We start from the raw sequence: 19,387 nt of genomic DNA, 5'->3' as shown, positions 1-19,387 counted from the left end.
TCCCATTTAAAATATTTTATTGATAAACATACACTTGCTATAAAAGACAATGAATTGAGCGCTCTACTCCTCTGAGTGATGAAGTCGCTGTCAGGTGTTCAGACAGAGGCGATGCCACACAAAGGACAGAGGCGTTCAGCTCAGACTCTGGGGAGGCAACACTTGTGAGAGGCAGGCGAGGAGAGATTATAGGACGCTGTGAAACCGTCATTATACGGAGGAATAATTAACAGGGAAGCAGCAATTCACTTTGTGTCATTGGTTTAGCTCATGGGAGGGGGTGGAAGAGAACAGCAGGTGATTAGGAGATCCATTTAAAATGTTTTTTGCTGGTATGGAACTGTGCTTCAAGTCAAATCATACACACTGCTTACATACCTATACATGCATGATTTCATACAAACACACACACACACATGTGCCGAGACCCAGAGGTCCGTGTGAGTGTGAAACTACTCCTGCACATACGCTAGCCCTCGCATTCATTACATAAGGCACTGATTCGGTCAGTCTATGAGAATAAACAAAGGCTAAAACATCTTAAAGGGAAAATATTTAAAAATCCAAAGAACAACAATAATATAATTAAAAACATGCATTCTCATTCCTGTAAAATTAATTCTAAAGAAACAAGCTTGTGTAAGTTAGCCAGATTCCCCCAAAAGGTTCAAAAATATCATGATGATGTACAACATACAAGAGGAAAGTTAAAGTTCAGCTGTTGAGACGATAACAACGACGTACGTCAAACTCACACTACTCCATCTGAGCAATACTCACAATAACTTATATATGTTCTTCTTTCATGCAAAACTGTAAACAACAAAATCCAAAAAGAATGAGAAGGTATGATGATGAGTAAGGCATTATAATGGTCAAGCTACTTCCGGTTATCCAACCCAAACCAGTCACATGATCAGTGCAGAAGCAGGGGGTTAATGAACCAAGACTTTGAGACTGACGGCTTTTAGCGTAACATGTTAAGCTTGTGACAGAACGGAGCCTTAGTTTATGGTCTTAACTGTGCTGAGTATGGATGTGCAAAGGTCTAAACTGATTTCTTGATTACATCCATGCTACGCATATTAAAATGTTAAAGTGTATACACGTGTACAGTTAATAAGCACACACACACACGCTGTACTGTACTAATGTGCATGTGATGTTGTGTCACTCGGTCCACATGTTAGTCCAGTTTTCGTCTCTCAGTAGCATCCATAAAGCTGTTTGTGCTTTTCAGGAAGAAGACAACGATTCCAATAGTTATCCAGAGTATCCCAGAATGTGAGTCTTCTCCGTCCAGTCAAAGACGAGGACAGTGTTGGGGGTTTCCAGTTCAAATGCAGGTCATCATAGTGTGGTGGGCTGACCTCTGCCTGCATACAAACACATGGACATAAGACCACAACTGCCCGGATTAACACAAAATTGCCTGTTCATTGTCTGATTAACGTCATTACTGTGATTGCTCATAGAAAACAGAGGAAAATTCCCACACATAAAATTCACCTCTGCAATACCTTTTGATTATTTCATCAAGACATTTCTCATGTTGAATTTATACATACACACATATACAGTATATATAGTAATAAAAGAGGTGTATGAAGAGGAATCTCCATTTGTTTTCTTTGGGAATGTGGATCTTTCATAGTGTCTTTGAGGAGTGTCAATAGTTTGCATGTTTGACATTTTATCGTGTGCCATGCAGAGTGGGACTCACACTGGTCTGGTCTTGGTCTTGACTCGGTCTCGCCCTGCCTTGTCTTGGTCATGACTTGGTCTTAACCCCTCAAAGTCTTGGTCTCAGTCTCCCTAAGTGTGTGTCTTTGTGTATTTATGCATGTGTTCTCACCCCGAGATGCAATATAGCATTCATGACAGCTCAGCAGTCCATTACGAATCCGTACGTCAGTCCCTACGGTGGCGTCACCCAGCTGCCCGTCACACACTCCACACTGACGGAGAGAAATACAATTCACTCATTGTACAATTCACGCACACTCTATTAGCATCATACACAGAAAGGATTGTTTAGGGATGAGCTATCAAATGGTAAAATATGTCTTACAAACGCATATCATATATACGAATCATATATACTGTATGTATAATTATATCTGTATATGAGCCACCTTTCTGTCTTTCTTTTTTATGTATCCACGCCACCCTGGAGATAACTGTGATGCCCATATGCTTTGTAACTTTACACAGAAGTCAAATGCTGCCTAAAGTATAACATTTCCTGAATAGTGTGCATGTGTGTCCTAAAATAACACAGTACCTTGAAACACTGCATGTGGAAAAACAGTCCCAGTGTATCGATGATCATGGCGGCTCCTTTTCCCAGTTGTTGAGAGCAACCAGAACAGAGTCTCTTCCCACTAACACATCTACACACACAAACACACACACACACACACACAGACAGGAAGAAAACAGACATTAAACCACCTTCACTCCATTAAACAGTGAAGCCTAATTTCTTTCAGACATGTGGTTGTGTATAATGTGTGCTCGCATCATTACCTGCTGGGCGAGGGAGGCTGAGGGGATGAAGGGGAGGGCTGTTGTTTGTTTATCACAGCGTCATGTGATTCAGACCTGTGGGGAAAAAAAATATATATATCCAAATCCAAAACATCTGCAACATGTCTGTAACACATTTCAGATGATTGTTATATAAGAAATATATTATTATATTTATAAAATATATATTTTTCAAGGTTAATGTAAAAAACAAAATGCTGCTCAGAAATTATGAGCAAATTTTTGTTACCTCTACGGTAGAATAATCCACTATTCAAATGGTAAATACCTAAAACTAACACTTAAAGGTACTGTATGTAACTTTCAGAAAATCCTCGTTATTAATGACACCTGTGGACGTTAAGTGAACTGCAGTCAGCATCCTGACATCTCTCCATGTCGTCCATTAATTCCTGATAATGGACCCCTTCGTCAGGCATTATCCCTAACATAATGTTCTGTAATGTTCCTATATTTTATTTGGACCATTGGATACTAACTAGCTTGTAGTTTGCAAATTACTTTATCAGCTAACATTACGAAGCATCCAGTGGCTCCTTTACATAGATATCAGTCCACAGGCAGTTAAAGGCAACCGAGAAAGTTGAGGAAGGTCTCAGTTTCGAAGTTACGTTACAATCCGTTCACACAATATAAAGTGATTAATACATGTATAATGTTACATACAGTACCTTTAATAATAGGTATACAAAACACACGCATCGCACATTGAAATAAACAGACTGCTTTCACTTCCATGTTGTGCTACATTCCTGCTAATGAACACATCTTTGCACTAAATTAAGAATTAAAATAAGGTTCATCTTCACCTAAATTTAGATTCAGAATTGAATTTTTAGACGTCAATATCGCAATCGATCAAGTTCATTTAATTGTGGGAAGCCAAAATCGTGATCCTGATTATATTCAATTAATTGTGCGTTACTACTTCATACATTAATTTATATGCTACCAAATTAGCTGGAATCCAGTTACATAGAAAAGGCCACTTCAGACCGATGCATTTGATCAGACTCTCTGAAAGCAGAACAGTACTTGGCCAGTTTAATATGAAATAAGAAAACAACAAAGAGAACAACTTCACATACATTCAGGACAAATGCAGCAATATGGGAAAACCCTAAAATACAAAAGGTGCACAAAAGCATCCTTGCATACCTTTTAACAATATGTGGCTGGTTTAGCCCGGGGTTGCGGTCCAGAGAGGCCGTCTTCCACACTTCCTGTTTCTTTAAAGGTTCGCCATCACTTGCAGTATCTACAAAAATAAATCATAAAATAAATTTAAATGACAGAAACTCTGAAGACAACATGGTTGAACTGAGATTGAATATACTGTGCATGCACACATGTGAATACCTCCTCCATATACAGTATATGTGTGTATTTTTGCGTGCATCTCACCCTGGAAAAAATGCAGCTTGGTTGCATGCTGATCCTCGTTCCCTTCCCTTCTTTGGCCGTTTTGCTGTAGAGGAACGCTTCCTCCTTCTGTCTTGTTATTTTCTGGAGCTGATGGAGTCATCCCTGTCTGGTTTAACAAGCCGGCAGGATTTAAGGGTGTTACAGTCTCCTCTAGGATCTTTCTCTCCTGAAAGTCGTACAAACAAAATAGTAAAGACATATTAAAGCAGTGAGTGATGCTTTTGATTTCATGTGTTTGTCACTGTGTGTGTGTGTGTGTGTGTGTGTGTGTGTGTGTGATTGTACCTCTTCATTGTGTTTCCTCTCCTCCTCCTGCACCTCCAGCTGTGCTTTCTCCCACTCCTTCTTCAGCTTCTCCTGCTCTCTCTGGTATTGCTCCTGCAGAAAACCATAGTACATGTTAAATACCTAATGCACAAAAACACACACACATAAACACATAAATACACACATATAAACACACACACACACATACACATCCAGTACATCCTGTGCCTTCTCTTTTCTGCTGAACATTCGTGGCGCCATGCACATACACACCATTCCTCCAGTGTACCTGTAGGAGGCGCTCCTGCTCCTGTTGCCAACTTTCCAGGCGTTTACGCTCCTCATTGGGGTCCCAGACCCAGTGATTAACACGTTTAGCCAAGTTCAACATGGGGGTCTCAATCTACCCAGACCCGACCGACAATCACCCACAAACACACACACACACACACACACACACACACACACACACACGTATACGGACCAAAAGGACAGAAAGAGAGGAAAGGTGAGAGGACAAGTCTGACTACAGCGACTACAGAGACCACTGGAGACGAAGGGTCAGGACAGGGTCAAATTTAGGAATGAAGGAGAAACAGAAAAAAAACAAGCTGGAGCTGCTGAGAGATACTCACAGTCACACTGCTCTCCTCAAGTCCCTCTGTGGCAGAAAAAGACACAGATAACAATTTATGTATATCAGATTCAACATCAGCTTTATGTGTGCACATACAACGACTCCGGTTTTAAGTTGCTCTCAATTTACTTACACACAGAACAATTTACAGGAAGATAGAAATAGACATACAGCTAAAAACAAGGACAACAAAGTTGAACAAATATTACATTATTATAAACATTATTTAATAATTATAGTCCGCTATTTCCCAATAGCTGGTAATTTGTATGCTATTTTAGCATATAATTATTAAATAATAATAATAATAAAGTAATTTTCGATACATTTTGAGGTAAATATTTTTGGCAGTAATTCCAAAGAAATTTTAAATAGGTTACTTGCGAATTATCACCTAATTACCTGATTTTATTTTTTCATTGCTATAGTGCTGCTAACATGTAAACTAACATACTTCAGTTATAAGGCATGTTCTGTTCTTTAAGAATCAATGTAACTAATAATAATAATAATAACAATAATAACAATAATGGTGTAATACCGTACACCGTGAAACACTGATATTTTCTGAGATGGTTATCATACCGTTACAACCCTAGCATATATAAATATATATAAAAAGCAACAATGATAATATAGTGCAGAAGAATATGCTAAAAGAAATTATACAGAATACCTCCAGTGAAAATCATGCTGTAAACTATACTATATTATATACTATAATTTACAGTTTTACCTGAGACAGTGGGAGAATATTCCTGCATGCTGTTTGGTGATGTTGCTGGCTGAGCCTCCTCCACTGGACTCCCAGGAAACTCAGAAGTACCGTTGACCTGAAAGGCAAATATTCAACCAAATGAATGAAACCTTAACTGGAAAGTGGATCTATAATTATTTTGTCTCTATTGATATGAATGGACCGTGCTTGTATTTAGATTTAGTGCAGATCACATATACTTGAATTACTGCTGACCAGTATTCAATACTATATAATATACTATAGTTGTTTTGATTTGTTTTACTGTGTTTTTCCTTCAGGCAGTCACTGGCTTCAGTTCATGTAAATACAATATTAAAATCAACCCGAGGTTACTGGAAACTTGTTTTACATAGGACATCCATCAGAGTGAACAGCTGAGGAGTGTTTCAGGTCAGGCTCATGTCTCCTCTGTTCCATACAATTACAACTTCTACCCTCTTTAAGACGATATAAAGTTCCCCAAATAAGATTGAGCCACAATAAAACATTCATTTTTACTTAATTTTGGAGTTTTAAACTAAGGGAGGTAAAAAAATGCCTCTGACTCTGGGTTTGTGCAATAGCCATGTGTGGTTGTGTGTAGCATTGAATTTCTTCTAATTGTTTTCAATGTCTTTTTTTATGTTTTATGTCTGAACTGTATGTCATATGTATTGTTTTTGTAATGCAGTGTGGGGGCTAAAACAAATTTCCCAAACGGCACATTAAAGGTGCAATGTGTAAGATCTGGCTATAATTTTAGTTTAAAACATTTAAAAAATGAGCTAACATTATCAACAGAATGTGAAGAGGTTACAGTGTTGGCGTTATGTGAAAGACGTCTATGTATTGTGTTACAGAGATATTTACTGTAATGAGCGTGCTAAACAGCTAGCTTGCTATACCACTTATACTTCGAGAAGCGATAATGAGTCAATGTAGCAGGGTCCGTGTACGTTTTGATCATAGAGTGTATGTATAGATGTACAGCGCGTCTCCACTTCCTCACACTGTAAAAAAGTGAAGCCAAAATATCCCAGATACAGCAGCTACCATCTTGAGATTTTGACGTCAGAGTCTGCGCAAACTTATCAAGAAAATGAACACTTGAACATACATCAGCATGATAAGAACTACCTAAAATGACAGAAACCATCTTTGGGAAAGATTTAGCTGACGGTGTACTTTGGAGCCGGGCTTTATGACCTATACTGCAGCCAGCCACCAGGGGGCGATCGAGATGTTTTGGCTTCACTTTTGGGGAGCTGTCATGTCATCCATCTTTATATACAGTCTGTGGTTGTGATAGTTTGTTTTTGGATTAAATCCAAAGTGGCAGAAACGAAAAACGAGAAGGAGAAATCGTCCTCCCCGCCATCAGGAGACTACTTCACCAGAGTTAGCTGTAACAACTAGCATTCAGCCAGCGCAAACCCCAGTGCTGGGAGTCACAGTAACCTGTGTAACGGCAGCAACAGAAAGTTTGCTGATTCAGCGGGGAGTCGGGGCAGTGCCATGGGATCAGACCCCCGGCGCTGTTTGCGTTCTCACTTTGTGATAATAAAGATGAAGAATGATTTTTTGCTTCCAAGACCAGAGTCAGCTAGCATCCATGTCTGCTTTCAGTTCGTCCCATGGGTTTCATTTTCCACTAACACAGCTCATGAATGGTCCGAAACGACGGCTGACGCTTGTGTCTCAGGTGTCAAGGCTTTCCATAAACACTTGAATGCACCAGGATGGAAAATTCATGAAAACAATTCATACTTTTTTCCATGCAGCGATAACACAACTTTGACCAAGAGGAAAGACAACAGAATTTTCACTGTGATGGATCACCTCTCATCAGCTAATAGGACATTTCTGCAGGTTGATCTTCAGACAGTATTTACTGTAAAAGAACTGAAATCCATGGCTGTCTGGATGGTAAGAAAAATATATTCATTCCAAAAACATCATCAAAAAACCTATGTTTGAAAATGGTCAGCAGTAATGTGAAGCACGCATTATATGTATTAAATGGACTAAACTAGAAGAAACACAGGTTTTATGTCTGTTAACATGTCACTTGTAATATTACCTGTCCATTGCTTTGGATATCCGGGTGATGTGGCTCCACATGTGTGAGCTCTGTCACAATAGTAGTCGTGATGGTACAGTTTCGGCCTCCAATCAGGGAGCTGATGGCAGAGCCTAAAGATGAGGTTGATCTTTCTGTCTGTGGAGGTGGCGTCTGCTCCACCGTCTCCTGATTAGTCATAGCCTGCTCTGAGGGAACATCATTCTCCGTCTGTTTGGAGGGGACGTCTTTCTGCGTCAGTTTGGAAGGAACGTCTTTCTGCGTCTGCTCTGAGGGAACGTCTTTCTGCGTCAGTTTGGAAGGAACGTCTTTCTGCGTCTGCTCTGAGGGAACGTCTTTCTGCGTCAGTTTGGAAGGAACGTCTTTCTCCGTCTGCTCTGAAGGAATGTCTTTGACCTCCGGTGGCGAGTGCCGAGCAGAGGCAGGTGGAGAGGAAACAGATAAATCCTCCATCGCCTCTCCATTCACTCGCACCAACCCGTCCATCTGAGTGGGACATACACATAGAAATCAGGATTACAGGGATACTGTATTGTTCTTATTTAGTTAAAGTAACACAAACTCATGGGTGCCATTCATGTTTATCAGTAAGACTATGGAGCATCCGCGTTGTTGTTTCATAAACATAGGCAACACTCAACTCGTTCCGCACAACTTCATTGGTTGATACATTCATTTGTGGTGCGAAAGCTCAGAAAATCGCCCTTGTTCCGAAAAGAAAATGATGTCGCTTTTTCGCAGCATATTCATGTTCTGTGTGAAAGTACTCGTGACAAAAAACAACAGTTCAAAAAAAATATATTGACGTGCAAATGAATCGCATGAAAAAAAACGCCCCAGTGTGTAAAGGCCTTCAGAAGTAAAAATGTTAAAACTACCTAAATACAACAAACACCTCCTTTAATGTAAGCATGAGGTGAGGCACTGAGGTGGAACTGTGAAGTATCAGATAATGCTGACTGGTATTGAGCCCTCACCTTGACAGGTTTGTGTCCAGACTGTGTGCTCCTGGGCTGGCAGTAGGGCTTGGCTGCCAGCAGGGGGACGGGTCTGGGAGATACAGATGGAGGAGAAGGGAGTGTGTGTCCAGGCTTTGTGGTGTGAGGCTGCACAAGTGAAATCTGAGGCGGAGTGTGTTTGGTTTGAGGCTTTGCGTCTCCTGTAATCGGTTGCTTTTGTTGCGTAGTCTGAGACTCCGTCGGTTTGGGTTGAGGTTCTTTCAGTTCTAGTGACCGAGGTGGCACATTTTCTGAGTTTGAGACTGGGCTGCGGGGGCTGCCAGCTGTTGGGGAGCTGCAGGAGACAGAAACTGACGTCTCTTGTTGAGCAGTTACAAGTGTCTCCATCTCTTCAGGTTCTGTGTGCCTCTGGTCTTTTATAACAGGTGGTTCTGGTTTGTGCAGACGTTCTGATGTTTCATTAACAGGTGATGTTGTTTTGTGCTCCTTGTCCACCTGAGTAGGGTCCTGTTTGGTATTCGCAGTGGATCTGGGCAGTTTTAGGCTGTCCAGTGTTGCGTCACTGATGGTGAAGCGAAGAGCGTATCGCTGTAAAACCATGGCAGCCTCTTCTGGAGTCGCTGCATTCCTGTAGGCGTCACACAACTCTACCTCTCTGCGCTCCCTAGAGAGAGAAGTAAGTAGAGCGACACAAAGCAATTGGTGTCTAGGTAGTATTTTTGATATTGTTTTGCTACTATTGTGTTTTTGACAGAGATCTAGGTTTTAATGTGGCATACTTTAAATAAGCTTCTCTCATGTTAAAGAGGACCTATTGTGCTTTTCTGTTTTTTCCCTTTCCTTTAGTGTGTTAATTAGTTTTTTGTGTATGTAAAAGGTCTGCAGAGATATAAAGCCCAAAGTCCACGCCAAAGGGAGTTTCTCTCCCCCACAAAACACTGATCCTGAACTGCCTGAAACGCCTTGCTTGAAGTCCCGCCTTTTCTTCAGTAACGTGGTGATGTCACCAAGTAACACATTTGCATAATACCCTCACCCTCAAACAAAGCTAGTTTGAGTGGAGCTGGAGCGGAGTCTGAAGAGTTTGGTTAGGTTGACCAATCACAACAGAGTGGGCCAGCTGACCAATCAGAGCAGACTATTCTGGAGGGCGGGGCAGGACCACAAACAGAGCGTTTCAGACAGAGGGTGAAAAGAGGTGCTGCAGCACAGCCGTTTTGAGAAAAATAAAGAGTTTTTTTTAACATTAAAGCATGTAAACATGTTCTAGTAGAAACCCAAACTACAAGTATGAACCTGGAAATGAGCACAATATGTCCTCTTTAAGCGCCACATGCAACACTACTAAGGGCCTCAATATCATCCTTACTTCTCCTCCACGATCTCTTTGTAGGTTTTAATGCTTTTCCTCTTGTTGCTGTCACGTCCCTCCTCCTTCATCCTTTTCTCCATCCTCTTCCTCTCTTCCTCTTTCTTGATCAGTTCCTGTGAAGCGCTGCGACGCCGAGTCTTCCAACGAGCCAAGTCCTGTCACAGGTTCAGAGTTAATTCAGGATATTACTGTTATCTGAATAAGATGCACATACAATTTCCCTTCTACTACCTAAATGGATCCTACGTGATCAATTTAAACGTGTCTTACGCTTTGCCAGTGGTCGTCATCTTCCTGAAAGTTGTTGTACTGTTCGTGCATGCGCTCATTTCGTGATTGGCTCAGTGGCGGTAGGTATCCCACCTCTTCCTCGTTAAGCATGTCACTCATGCTCACGCTCCTAGAGAGGAAAAAAAACAGTATAATCTTGTATAAATTAGTGAATCACTTGACCCAACATATTCACTTTGTCCAATTTGGCTCTGGAAAACAGAAAAATATAGAATTTTAACTCATTCGTTGGTTAATTCAGTGAATATTTCCAACACAAAATTTCCAACATTATATAAACTGTAATCAAAATAAATAATACACATTCCATGATGGGAAAGGGGAAAAACCTGCCCCCATTTCAAAATAAATAGAAACAATGATGGTCTGACGGTAATTATAACCAATTTCTAGAGATAAAAGATGTGAACGCAGAGCAGGACATACTTAAACACAACCAATAATAGTCCACTAAACACAAATATTATAATTCTTGTTGTTCTGTACATAGTGGATTTATATTAGTTGTGTGGTCCTAAACCTTCTCACAGTCACAAAAATATGTTATTGTTTCCATAAACTAATCACAAAGCAATTAAACAAGCAGTTGAGCAAACATAACTAACTTAATTTGGCAAGACAAACACATTCATTCAACTAAATAATAGACTATTATAATAAATTATTTTTAAACAAACAAGCAAAAAAATAAACAGAATTACATTAAAAGTAAAAGATGACAATAAGAAGTTGGATGTTAGTAATGAGTCATGACAACGCACAGCAATAAGCATAATGTTAGAGTGTCATATATAAATATGTTTTTTTGTACTCTTTAAATTGAGCGTGCACAGTGTGTATATATTGTTGTCATGCAGAATCGCATCCAGGTTCACGCCGACAGACTTACTCAGTGTCCTCAGACATAAAAGCAACTCGCCGGCTCATCCTAAAAAATAACAGAATAAAGTGAATGAGAGGAAAGAGCAGGTGAGTGGATGGGCAGCAGCAGCATTAATGCTAATGTCACACTTGAGACTGAATGAATGACAGAACCAAATCTGAGGAGGGGGAGTGATGAAGAGCATCTCACATGATGGGAGGTAGATCATCGTCATCCAGCCAGAAGGGTTTCTTTCGTGGTTGCTTGTCTACATCTTTCTTTCTCTCCTCCACCTTTTCCTCAACTCTCTCCTCCACACTCTGCTTTTCCAGCTCTGCCTCCACTTTACGAGCCGGGGCAGCAGCAGGACTGGGTGGAGGGGTGGGCGACGAAGAGGAGAGGGGCTCAGAAGTGTCTGAGATTGTCATGTCTCCCTCTTGCTTTCCATCCTCCTCCTGCCTCTTCCTCCTCAGCCCTGCACACTTAGGGAGGGTCGGGGCTTTGGAGAGCAGAGCCTGAGGTTCTGCTGCCACGGTAACGATGCTGCTAAAATCCATGCGACAAAGCCAAGATTACCAGGAAATACAGCTCAACGGATAAATCAAGACCGCATCAAATAAAACAGATGACAGCTGATTTGCTCTCTGTTTACTGAAAGTTTAACCCATGTTGCACTTCTAACACACAGCCAGAACAGGCTTAAAGAGTCAGATCACCCAAATTACAAAATTATATGTACTCACCACATCTTATGGGATCTAGTCATGCAGATAGGTCTAGTTTTATCTGCTGAGGTTGTGAGATACCGGCAATATCTCTGAGATTTTTGTCTCCATCACAAAACATTGGAGGTGTATGGAACTTTGTGGCTAGATACCACTACAGGTAAGCCAAAAAAGATGTGTTTTGGCAACACTTTATTTACTATTTTATGGTTCTGTGATTTCCTTGGACGTTTCTTGGAAAAAACTATGTATTTAAAGGAAAAATAGAGACAATGCTCAGTTGGTACATTGCTGGTATGACTTACAGTATTGTTTTCAGTACACACCTCATCAAATGAACATCAAGAAATTTGGCAAACAATGTGGAGAATAAAGAGTCCAGTAATAAATTAATAATGAATGAATATTTACTTGGGTTACTTACAACCCCAAACTTACAAGGGAAATCATTAGTAAATTACTTTTAGTATTTTTACTCATATTTCTGTAATTTGGGTGAACCAACCTAAGAATTTAAAATACTAGAGAGTAAAGCAACAGCTGTTTTTGTCCCTATGTGATTCAGCAGTGATTTACACTTTAAATACATAGATGACAGCCTATCGCTCCATACTCAGAACTAGAACCAAACAACCAAAGTCATGCCGAACAAGCCAAGCTTAAACTCAGATTAAGTCCAAACCAAGTCCAAACCAAGCACAAACGATATGAGAGCCAGAACTCCAAGAATCCGACCACAACTGCAAATCATCGACCAGTCTTTTCATATACAAATAATACAAATGAAACCACATCAAGCGTCCAGCTGCAGGCACTCAAACAAACCAAACAACAACTATAAATCCTCCACAGAGACATATTAGTGTTAGTACTGCAGGCCATTTGACTTGTAAACATAATCAAACCTTCATCTTTGTCAGTAAAATATGCTTTGTTAGTTGCAGTAGATGGCCGACACCACAATCTCTTCAGCATTCAAACACAGTAAATACCTTTCACAAGCCATCCTCTCTGTGAGTTTAGTTCTGAGTAGTGGCTTCATTGCAGACACTGGGGCGACGTTATATTTAACTGCTCCAGGTACTGGCAGGAACTTGTTGATGGGCTGATTTGTTCTGGCTGTACTTTGGAACGATCCGGTCCTTCGAGTCATCATATCATCCTTCTCCAGGTCAGGCACAGGCTCATTTTCATCATACTCATCATTGTCATCATCATCATATTCACGTTCACTGTGAGACGTTGCTCGGATCACAGTCGTGTCAGGTGTTTCCATGGGAACTCTGAGTGGCTCCACTCTATGAGAGAAACTCCTATAGTTGAAATAACTAAACATCAAGCTGGAGAATCCCTTTGCAAACCACACCAAGCGTGTTAGTGCCTCCTCAAACTGTTAGACACACGGATCTCAGCCCACCTGGCGTTCAGCTTCTTGCTCCTGTCTGCCTGCACGTCCCTTTTGTTCCGCGGAGCAGCGTCAGTGGTGACCTCCCCTTGTGTGCAGCGCTTGGTGCTGGGCAGAGGCAGGAAACGGTTGTAAGTTGCTGTGGCGCTGCTTTGTTTATGGAAAACTCCTGTCCTCCTCGCCATCATGTCGTCTTTCTGAACATCTGGGATCTTCTCCTCTTCCTCCTCCTCGTCCTCTTCTGTTCTCCGTTCATACTGAGCCAGTTGTGCATCAAGCTCAGCAGGAGTCGGAGGGGTTTCAGGGGTGCAGGGTGGGAGGTCAGCAGAGGTTTGATTGAGGCCATCTACCTGGCTGTGAGAGCATCATATAAAGCTCAAACCACAGCAACAACGGTGGATACTAAAGTCTTAAAATCCAGGCGTGAACATGCAGAAAAGCAGGTGGTCACTAAGAGTACAGAACAATGTAAAGAAGGAAAAAATTCGAACTAAAAAACATTCAAGCGAGTGTCTTAGCAACGAATGAAGATGGGTTAGAAAACACATGCAAAACTCATGCAAATCTAGAAAAAAAAAAAGATAAAAAGACCTGTGATGACATTTTAACCTCTTTGACCATCAGAGTCATGTGATAACCTCCAAATATAAAGTGTTTCCATTTTATGGCCATTTTCTGAAACATATATCAGAAGTGAACAGATAATATCTCAGGAGAAAAAAAAGGTTTACACAGACATTGCAGAAATGCAGGAGTTGTTCATTTACTACAGGCTGTCTCTGTAGCCCGACTAGGATTTTTGAGGCTGACATATTGGCCAATACTCTTTTTTTATAACCCTCATCCTACCAACTGGGGTCCCTGTAGACCCTAGAGGTATACTTTTTGTCATATCTCACAGGTGCTTTATTCTATCATTGCAATTTTTCATGACTTTGTCAATCAATTTGTTCGTAATTACTTAATATCATTGTTTTCTGTTTTTATTAGTGCTTTTTAAAAACGCCAATGTATTGTGCTCCTGGGGACCCCAGTCAAAGGCACCCAATTGCAGCCTATGCAATTTAAATAGATAAAATAGAACAGATAGATAAAATGTTTGCCATGCGTCCTAATTGAAAGTATCACACACTATCAGAAAGGTAGGGGTACTCTGTCAGTCATTGTGAAGGAGACAGATACAGATGCAGCAGACACAGATTTCCTCATGTGCTCTGTCTATTTTCATTTTACAAAATATGTAAATTAACTGTAATTTTCCTAAAATAATAATCTGTTTTTATTTCATAAAATGACATGACTTACATAACTAAAAAAAATGTATGAAAAAATAAGTAACATTTTGCTATGATGGTTGTTTCTTACAGTAGTTTCTTCTTGGGATTTGTAGTCCTTTGTACTGTAGGTTGATAGGATGAGGGTTAAAACACAATAAACATTTGTGATAAGAATAGCCAAAATTGCCATTGCTCTGTCATCAACAATATGATGAAGACACTGTGTATCTTTGATATTTCTCTACTGCAATTTCTTGTTACTTATCAGCCGACATACAGTACGTGCCTGTACTGATATATCTGCGGTGAGCAAATATCAGCTGATATATCAGCCCGGCCAATTTATGTAGCCCTACTTGACACAGCAGCATGTGCATGCAGGTGTGTGTCCTATCAAAACTACAAGCAAATCAGCACAATGCAGAGAGGTGCATCCAAACTACCTAATTTACTAATTCAAATAGGCCTGAAATGTAAAACATTTTACAAAAAACAACATCGACAAGCATAAATTAAACCATTAAATAGGTAATGTAACAGAGAGGGAACTATTTATTCCTCAATACAGTGCACACTAATGCAAGAGACTTTGGATTCAAGCCACTGTAGCCTAAGTTGTCCTGTATTTGGCCTCGTCCGTACCTGCGTTCCCGCTCTGAAAGCTGGGAGCCCAGGCCAATGGTAGGCATGGCTACAGTTGCCTTGGAAAGGAGTCGTCTTAGCAACTCCGTCTCCTCCCCTTCACTTGACGTGACTGTGTCTATTGGCTGCTCGATCTCAGTCACGCCCCCAAAGGTCACAACTTTGCTGTGACCCCGTCCAGCTCTTGCTGATCCGCTGAGAGGACTTCCATAACTTTTCTCCAGACAAGCCTGACACACAGGGACCGGGCTAGCCTCACTGTAGATGCAATCTCACAAATGAAGACAGACACACACACACGCAACGACAGCCAGCAAAACAGCAGGGGGGAAATAAAGAGGGTGGAAAATCATGAGCAACCAGAGACAGAGGATCAGACTGTGAAGACAAAGGAAGGACGAGTTGGAAATGATGAATCAGACAGGAAGTGTGGATGGACAGTAGAGGACAAAGCATGGGGTTGTGTACTTAATTCCCTTCAACACATACGTACATTCACAACACACACATTAAGCTTTTGATTTACTCTAGGTAGCCACATTTTCCTGGTAACTGCAGCTCCTCTGGGAACACAAAAAACTCTTTATCCTATCTAATGACATCAGCGGCCAGAGAGAAAAACAAAGCCGAGGCAGTGCTCACAGCCAACAGTCGCCTCTTTTTTGGTCACACACACAGAGTCTCTCACACACCGGCCAATTCCCTACTCTGTTTCAATGCCTGTCAAAGAAGACTGAAGAGGCCTGAAGTGCACAATAGTGAGGAGGATAAACAAGCAGATGAGAACACGGGGAGCAACAGAGAAAAGGAGAGAAGGGAGACTAAACCTAAGCGGATATATAGCTGCAAGGATACGAGAGACTGAAAGAGCTGAAAGTGATGAGATATTGATCCAAGTACACGATGGAGGTATCTTTCGAGGTTTTTTAAATATTTCTGGTTGTGTTCCCAACGATAAACGATAAGAGGGGAGCCTTAAATCTCCCAAAGTAAACTTTATGAAGGCTGCAACAAACGGCTATAAACCTGTTGTTATTTTTGTATTACTCAATAAATCGTTTAATGTATAATATGACACATAACCCCCCATGAAAAGAACTGTCATTTTTATATTATTTCAGCTATATATATTTGTGACTTGGGCTCTAAAAAAATCTCAATGAGTCTTTAATCCTGATTAAATAAAGGTTAAATAGAAAAAAAATAAAATAAAGCTACAGTCATGACACTTTGTGCTTTCAGATAATGCTTAATTTGTAGCGGTTTAGTGAGGATTAAACTTGAATGGCTTTCGAAATAAGGTACCAAATCCCCTATGTATTCAAGCCACTACTTGTTAGGGCTTAAAAGATATCTACTGAACGCCATTTGAGCTGTAACTTCGTATGAAAGTTACGAAAGACCCTCATCTGCCTCCAATGATCTGCTTACTGGAACTAAAACTAGAAGCACACATGTTGCACATTCTCTCAGTCATTATCAAACCACACACTTGACATACAGCAGCATCTAAGTGCTTTATACCGCATGTGTGCTGAAACAGAGAGTGTGTTGGGCACCTGGGTTCAGCAATCTTGAGTCTCTCCCACTTCTGCACATCTGCCTGGCTCATGGGGGCAGAAACAAAGCTCATTGGTCCGTCCCTGTGAGGGAGGGGCTTACTCTGAGCCCGCCTACGAGCCAGGTCATCCTTCTGCTTATTAGGCGTCGCCTTAACCTGCCCCTCTTCTCCCTCTTCCTCTCCATCCTCCTCTTCCTCGTGGCGAGAGGAATTTAGGAAAGGGTTGTCTCTGCGTGTAATGATGTCAGGGACTGCTTCCTTCTCACTGTCCAATCACAGAGCCAGTACAACGGCATCACACGGCACACACATGTCACATCAAAGTGGAGCACGCACACGTCAAACCACAGGTGACCACAACACCCAAAGAAAGAAAGAGTAGGGAGAAACATTTAGCAGTAAGTTAGAGAGAAAATGGAAGAAAAACGGCAACCCACACTAACAAACTGGCTAACCTGATCTCCTTCTCCTGCAGTGTTTGCTGCGAGGCGCGTCTAATTCCCTCCCAGCGCTCTCGGTCTTTGTTGCTACATACAGGTGAAGGGACAAACTGATGCACCCTGGGAGCAACGGGGCTGCGATGAGCTCGTCTGGATGCCAGGTCGTCTTTATGAACATCGGGGATTTTCCGCACCTCGGCCTCCTCTTCCACATCAGAGGAGGAATCCCACGCAGATTTCTGGGAGCTCAAAAACTCATTATCGCAGCGAAGGATGATGTTCGGGGATGGCGACCTCACTTCCTGCTCCTCCATTGTGGGAGGGCTGAGGTTGAAGATGAGATGGGGTGGCGAGGTAATTTCAGAGGTTATTAAAAATCCATCGTGGCATGTTGTGAGCAGACGTAGTGACGTGCAAAGTTTGGATTTGACATGCGTCCACAAATATTCTAATAAGGCAAGGTCCCGTTGATTAGTCAAACGTATCACTGTGTGCATCAAGAAAATACCACACCAACTAGGAAGCAATTCATGGCCACTGAAACCTCTATTACAATATTAATAACTGACGTGATTTAAATCAACCTCTGCCGTACATAAAACACAGAAGAGTAGCAAGCAGCTAGTCAGATCTGTAAGCAAACACACTCATTAATGAGCCACATTGCTGCAATCAGATAGCTACACAAACCCAAACCACAGCACCAGTGTGAAGGAAGCAACAAGAAAAAAAATCACAAACAAAATTACCATCATAACGATCGGTTAGTGAACACGACCAAAACTGTCAAACCACAGCAGCAGCAGCAGCTTCATGCCCCCTCCTCTCTGACCTGTTGTAGCGAACGGCAGCAGGCAGAACTTTAATTCCTGCCTTCTGCAACATCTTCAGCTTCCTCTGCTCCAACACATCCTGGGTCATATTCTCCTCTTCCTGTTTTAGTTTTTCCTCATTGTTCTCAGGTGCCCAAGTGACAGTCTTGGGAGTTTTGTGGTGCAGTCCAGATCTTTTGGACTGCTCTGGAGTGGCTTGAGGGTGACTGGGGAACGGTGTGTAATGGCAGGGAAAGATTAAGGATGAGGAAGTGTGTGTGTGTGTCTTGTGTGATTTACCTTTTCCTGCGGCTCGGTTTGTGTATTTTTCCATTGCAGCACTTGTGTATAAATGTGCATAATTTGCTTCTGAATTATTTATTTCACTGATGTGCTGGTCATTACCTCCGCTGCTCTCCTTCCTCTGTATGTGGTTTTCGGCGTGGTGTCGGGATGTAGGAGCTGGCGTTGGTTCGGTTGGGAAGAAACTGGTTAAAGGGGATGGAGTTTCTGGAGTCACTGTTGGCTGTCCGTCTGGCCAACATGTCATCTTTCCGCACATCTGGCCTCCTGCCGTCGGCCTCCGAGTCACTGCCTCGCCCTGGGCAACAAAGAGCGATGGAGCATAAAAGAGTAAAGAAGGTTAGAAAGTATGTCAGCAACTATTTATAATTGGTCCTTGCATAATAACCTCTGCAGACGCTTCTCAACACATATCAGCTCCATGTTGTTCATAATATGTTCTATGGTATTACCAATTTATTCCATGTCAGTAAGGGCAAACATGTCATAATTTTAATGTATTTCTTGTGTTTTTTGTCATTACACCTGCCCAGGGACTGCATTTGAAAATTAGCCAAGATGGCTAATCTGGCACATTTACAGAAATGTCTATCAAGGTGCACTGTCCCTGTAACTTTAAACTGTATAAATAAACAAATGAAAAGGACCATGACATATCCATCTTAAGTTTCTAGACACTTTTAAGCATTTAAGACATTTACTGTAATGCCAAATGGTGAAATCAGCTCTGTTTTTGTTCATGTGGCTGCCTTTCTACCATCAGATTACATTTGAAAAGACTGACAGAGTAGTTATGTGTATCTTAACCCTTTCCAATCCCCCAATGATATGTTATTGGGAGAATAATCTGAAGGTTTTATGTGAGTCCCATTTGAAATTAAAGGAATACTTCACCCACAAAATGACCATTTGTGTATCAATTACTCATCCCGTGTTACCTTGAATTCTTGAAGTAAACTTTGTTTTTCTTGCATGCCTCCACGGTGAATGGAGAATCAAAAAACAGAAAAAAGTGAAGTAAATGATTCTCCATTCACCGT

At 41.3% G+C, this 19,387-nt stretch overlaps 1 protein-coding gene across 8 annotated transcripts in view; it reads right to left on the bottom strand.

Annotated features, from left to right (window-relative positions):
• Positions 1-19,387, bottom strand: part of LOC119485619 (LIM and calponin homology domains-containing protein 1-like) — a 34,698-nt gene continuing 15,311 nt past the window's right edge. Inside the window, exons 9-32 of one of the 8 annotated variants that reach the window (XM_037765332.1) lie at positions 18,450-18,645; positions 18,065-18,271; positions 17,248-17,556; positions 16,791-17,057; positions 15,232-15,489; positions 13,325-13,666; positions 12,900-13,205; positions 11,393-11,728; positions 11,210-11,248; positions 10,300-10,429; positions 10,027-10,184; positions 8,676-9,321; positions 8,002-8,184; positions 7,699-7,920; positions 5,616-5,712; positions 4,878-4,903; positions 4,532-4,645; positions 4,261-4,353; positions 3,955-4,141; positions 3,709-3,808; positions 2,530-2,604; positions 2,285-2,393; positions 1,856-1,958; positions 1-1,376 (exon numbers count right to left, since the gene is read on the bottom strand). In XM_037765332.1, coding sequence (XP_037621260.1) covers positions 1,351-1,376; positions 1,856-1,958; positions 2,285-2,393; positions 2,530-2,604; positions 3,709-3,808; positions 3,955-4,141; positions 4,261-4,353; positions 4,532-4,645; positions 4,878-4,903; positions 5,616-5,712; positions 7,699-7,920; positions 8,002-8,184; positions 8,676-9,321; positions 10,027-10,184; positions 10,300-10,429; positions 11,210-11,248; positions 11,393-11,728; positions 12,900-13,205; positions 13,325-13,666; positions 15,232-15,489; positions 16,791-17,057; positions 17,248-17,556; positions 18,065-18,271; positions 18,450-18,645 — 4,529 coding nt within the window. In that variant the 3' untranslated portion in view covers positions 1-1,350. Of the gene's footprint in view, positions 1,377-1,855; positions 1,959-2,284; positions 2,394-2,529; positions 2,605-3,708; positions 3,809-3,954; positions 4,142-4,260; positions 4,354-4,531; positions 4,646-4,877; positions 4,904-5,615; positions 5,713-7,698; positions 8,185-8,675; positions 9,322-10,026; positions 10,185-10,299; positions 10,430-11,209; positions 11,249-11,392; positions 11,729-12,899; positions 13,206-13,324; positions 13,667-15,231; positions 15,490-16,790; positions 17,058-17,247; positions 17,557-18,064; positions 18,272-18,449; positions 18,646-19,387 lie in introns of all 8 variants that reach the window. The other 7 variants (XM_037765331.1, XM_037765328.1, XM_037765329.1 and 4 more) reach the window with 7 other exon arrangements.

The sequence above is a fragment of the Sebastes umbrosus genome, chromosome 3 (assembly GCF_015220745.1).
Source record: "Sebastes umbrosus isolate fSebUmb1 chromosome 3, fSebUmb1.pri, whole genome shotgun sequence".
Taxonomy (NCBI): domain Eukaryota; kingdom Metazoa; phylum Chordata; class Actinopteri; order Perciformes; family Sebastidae; genus Sebastes; species Sebastes umbrosus.
This window is presented reverse-complemented; position numbering and strand designations above follow the sequence as displayed.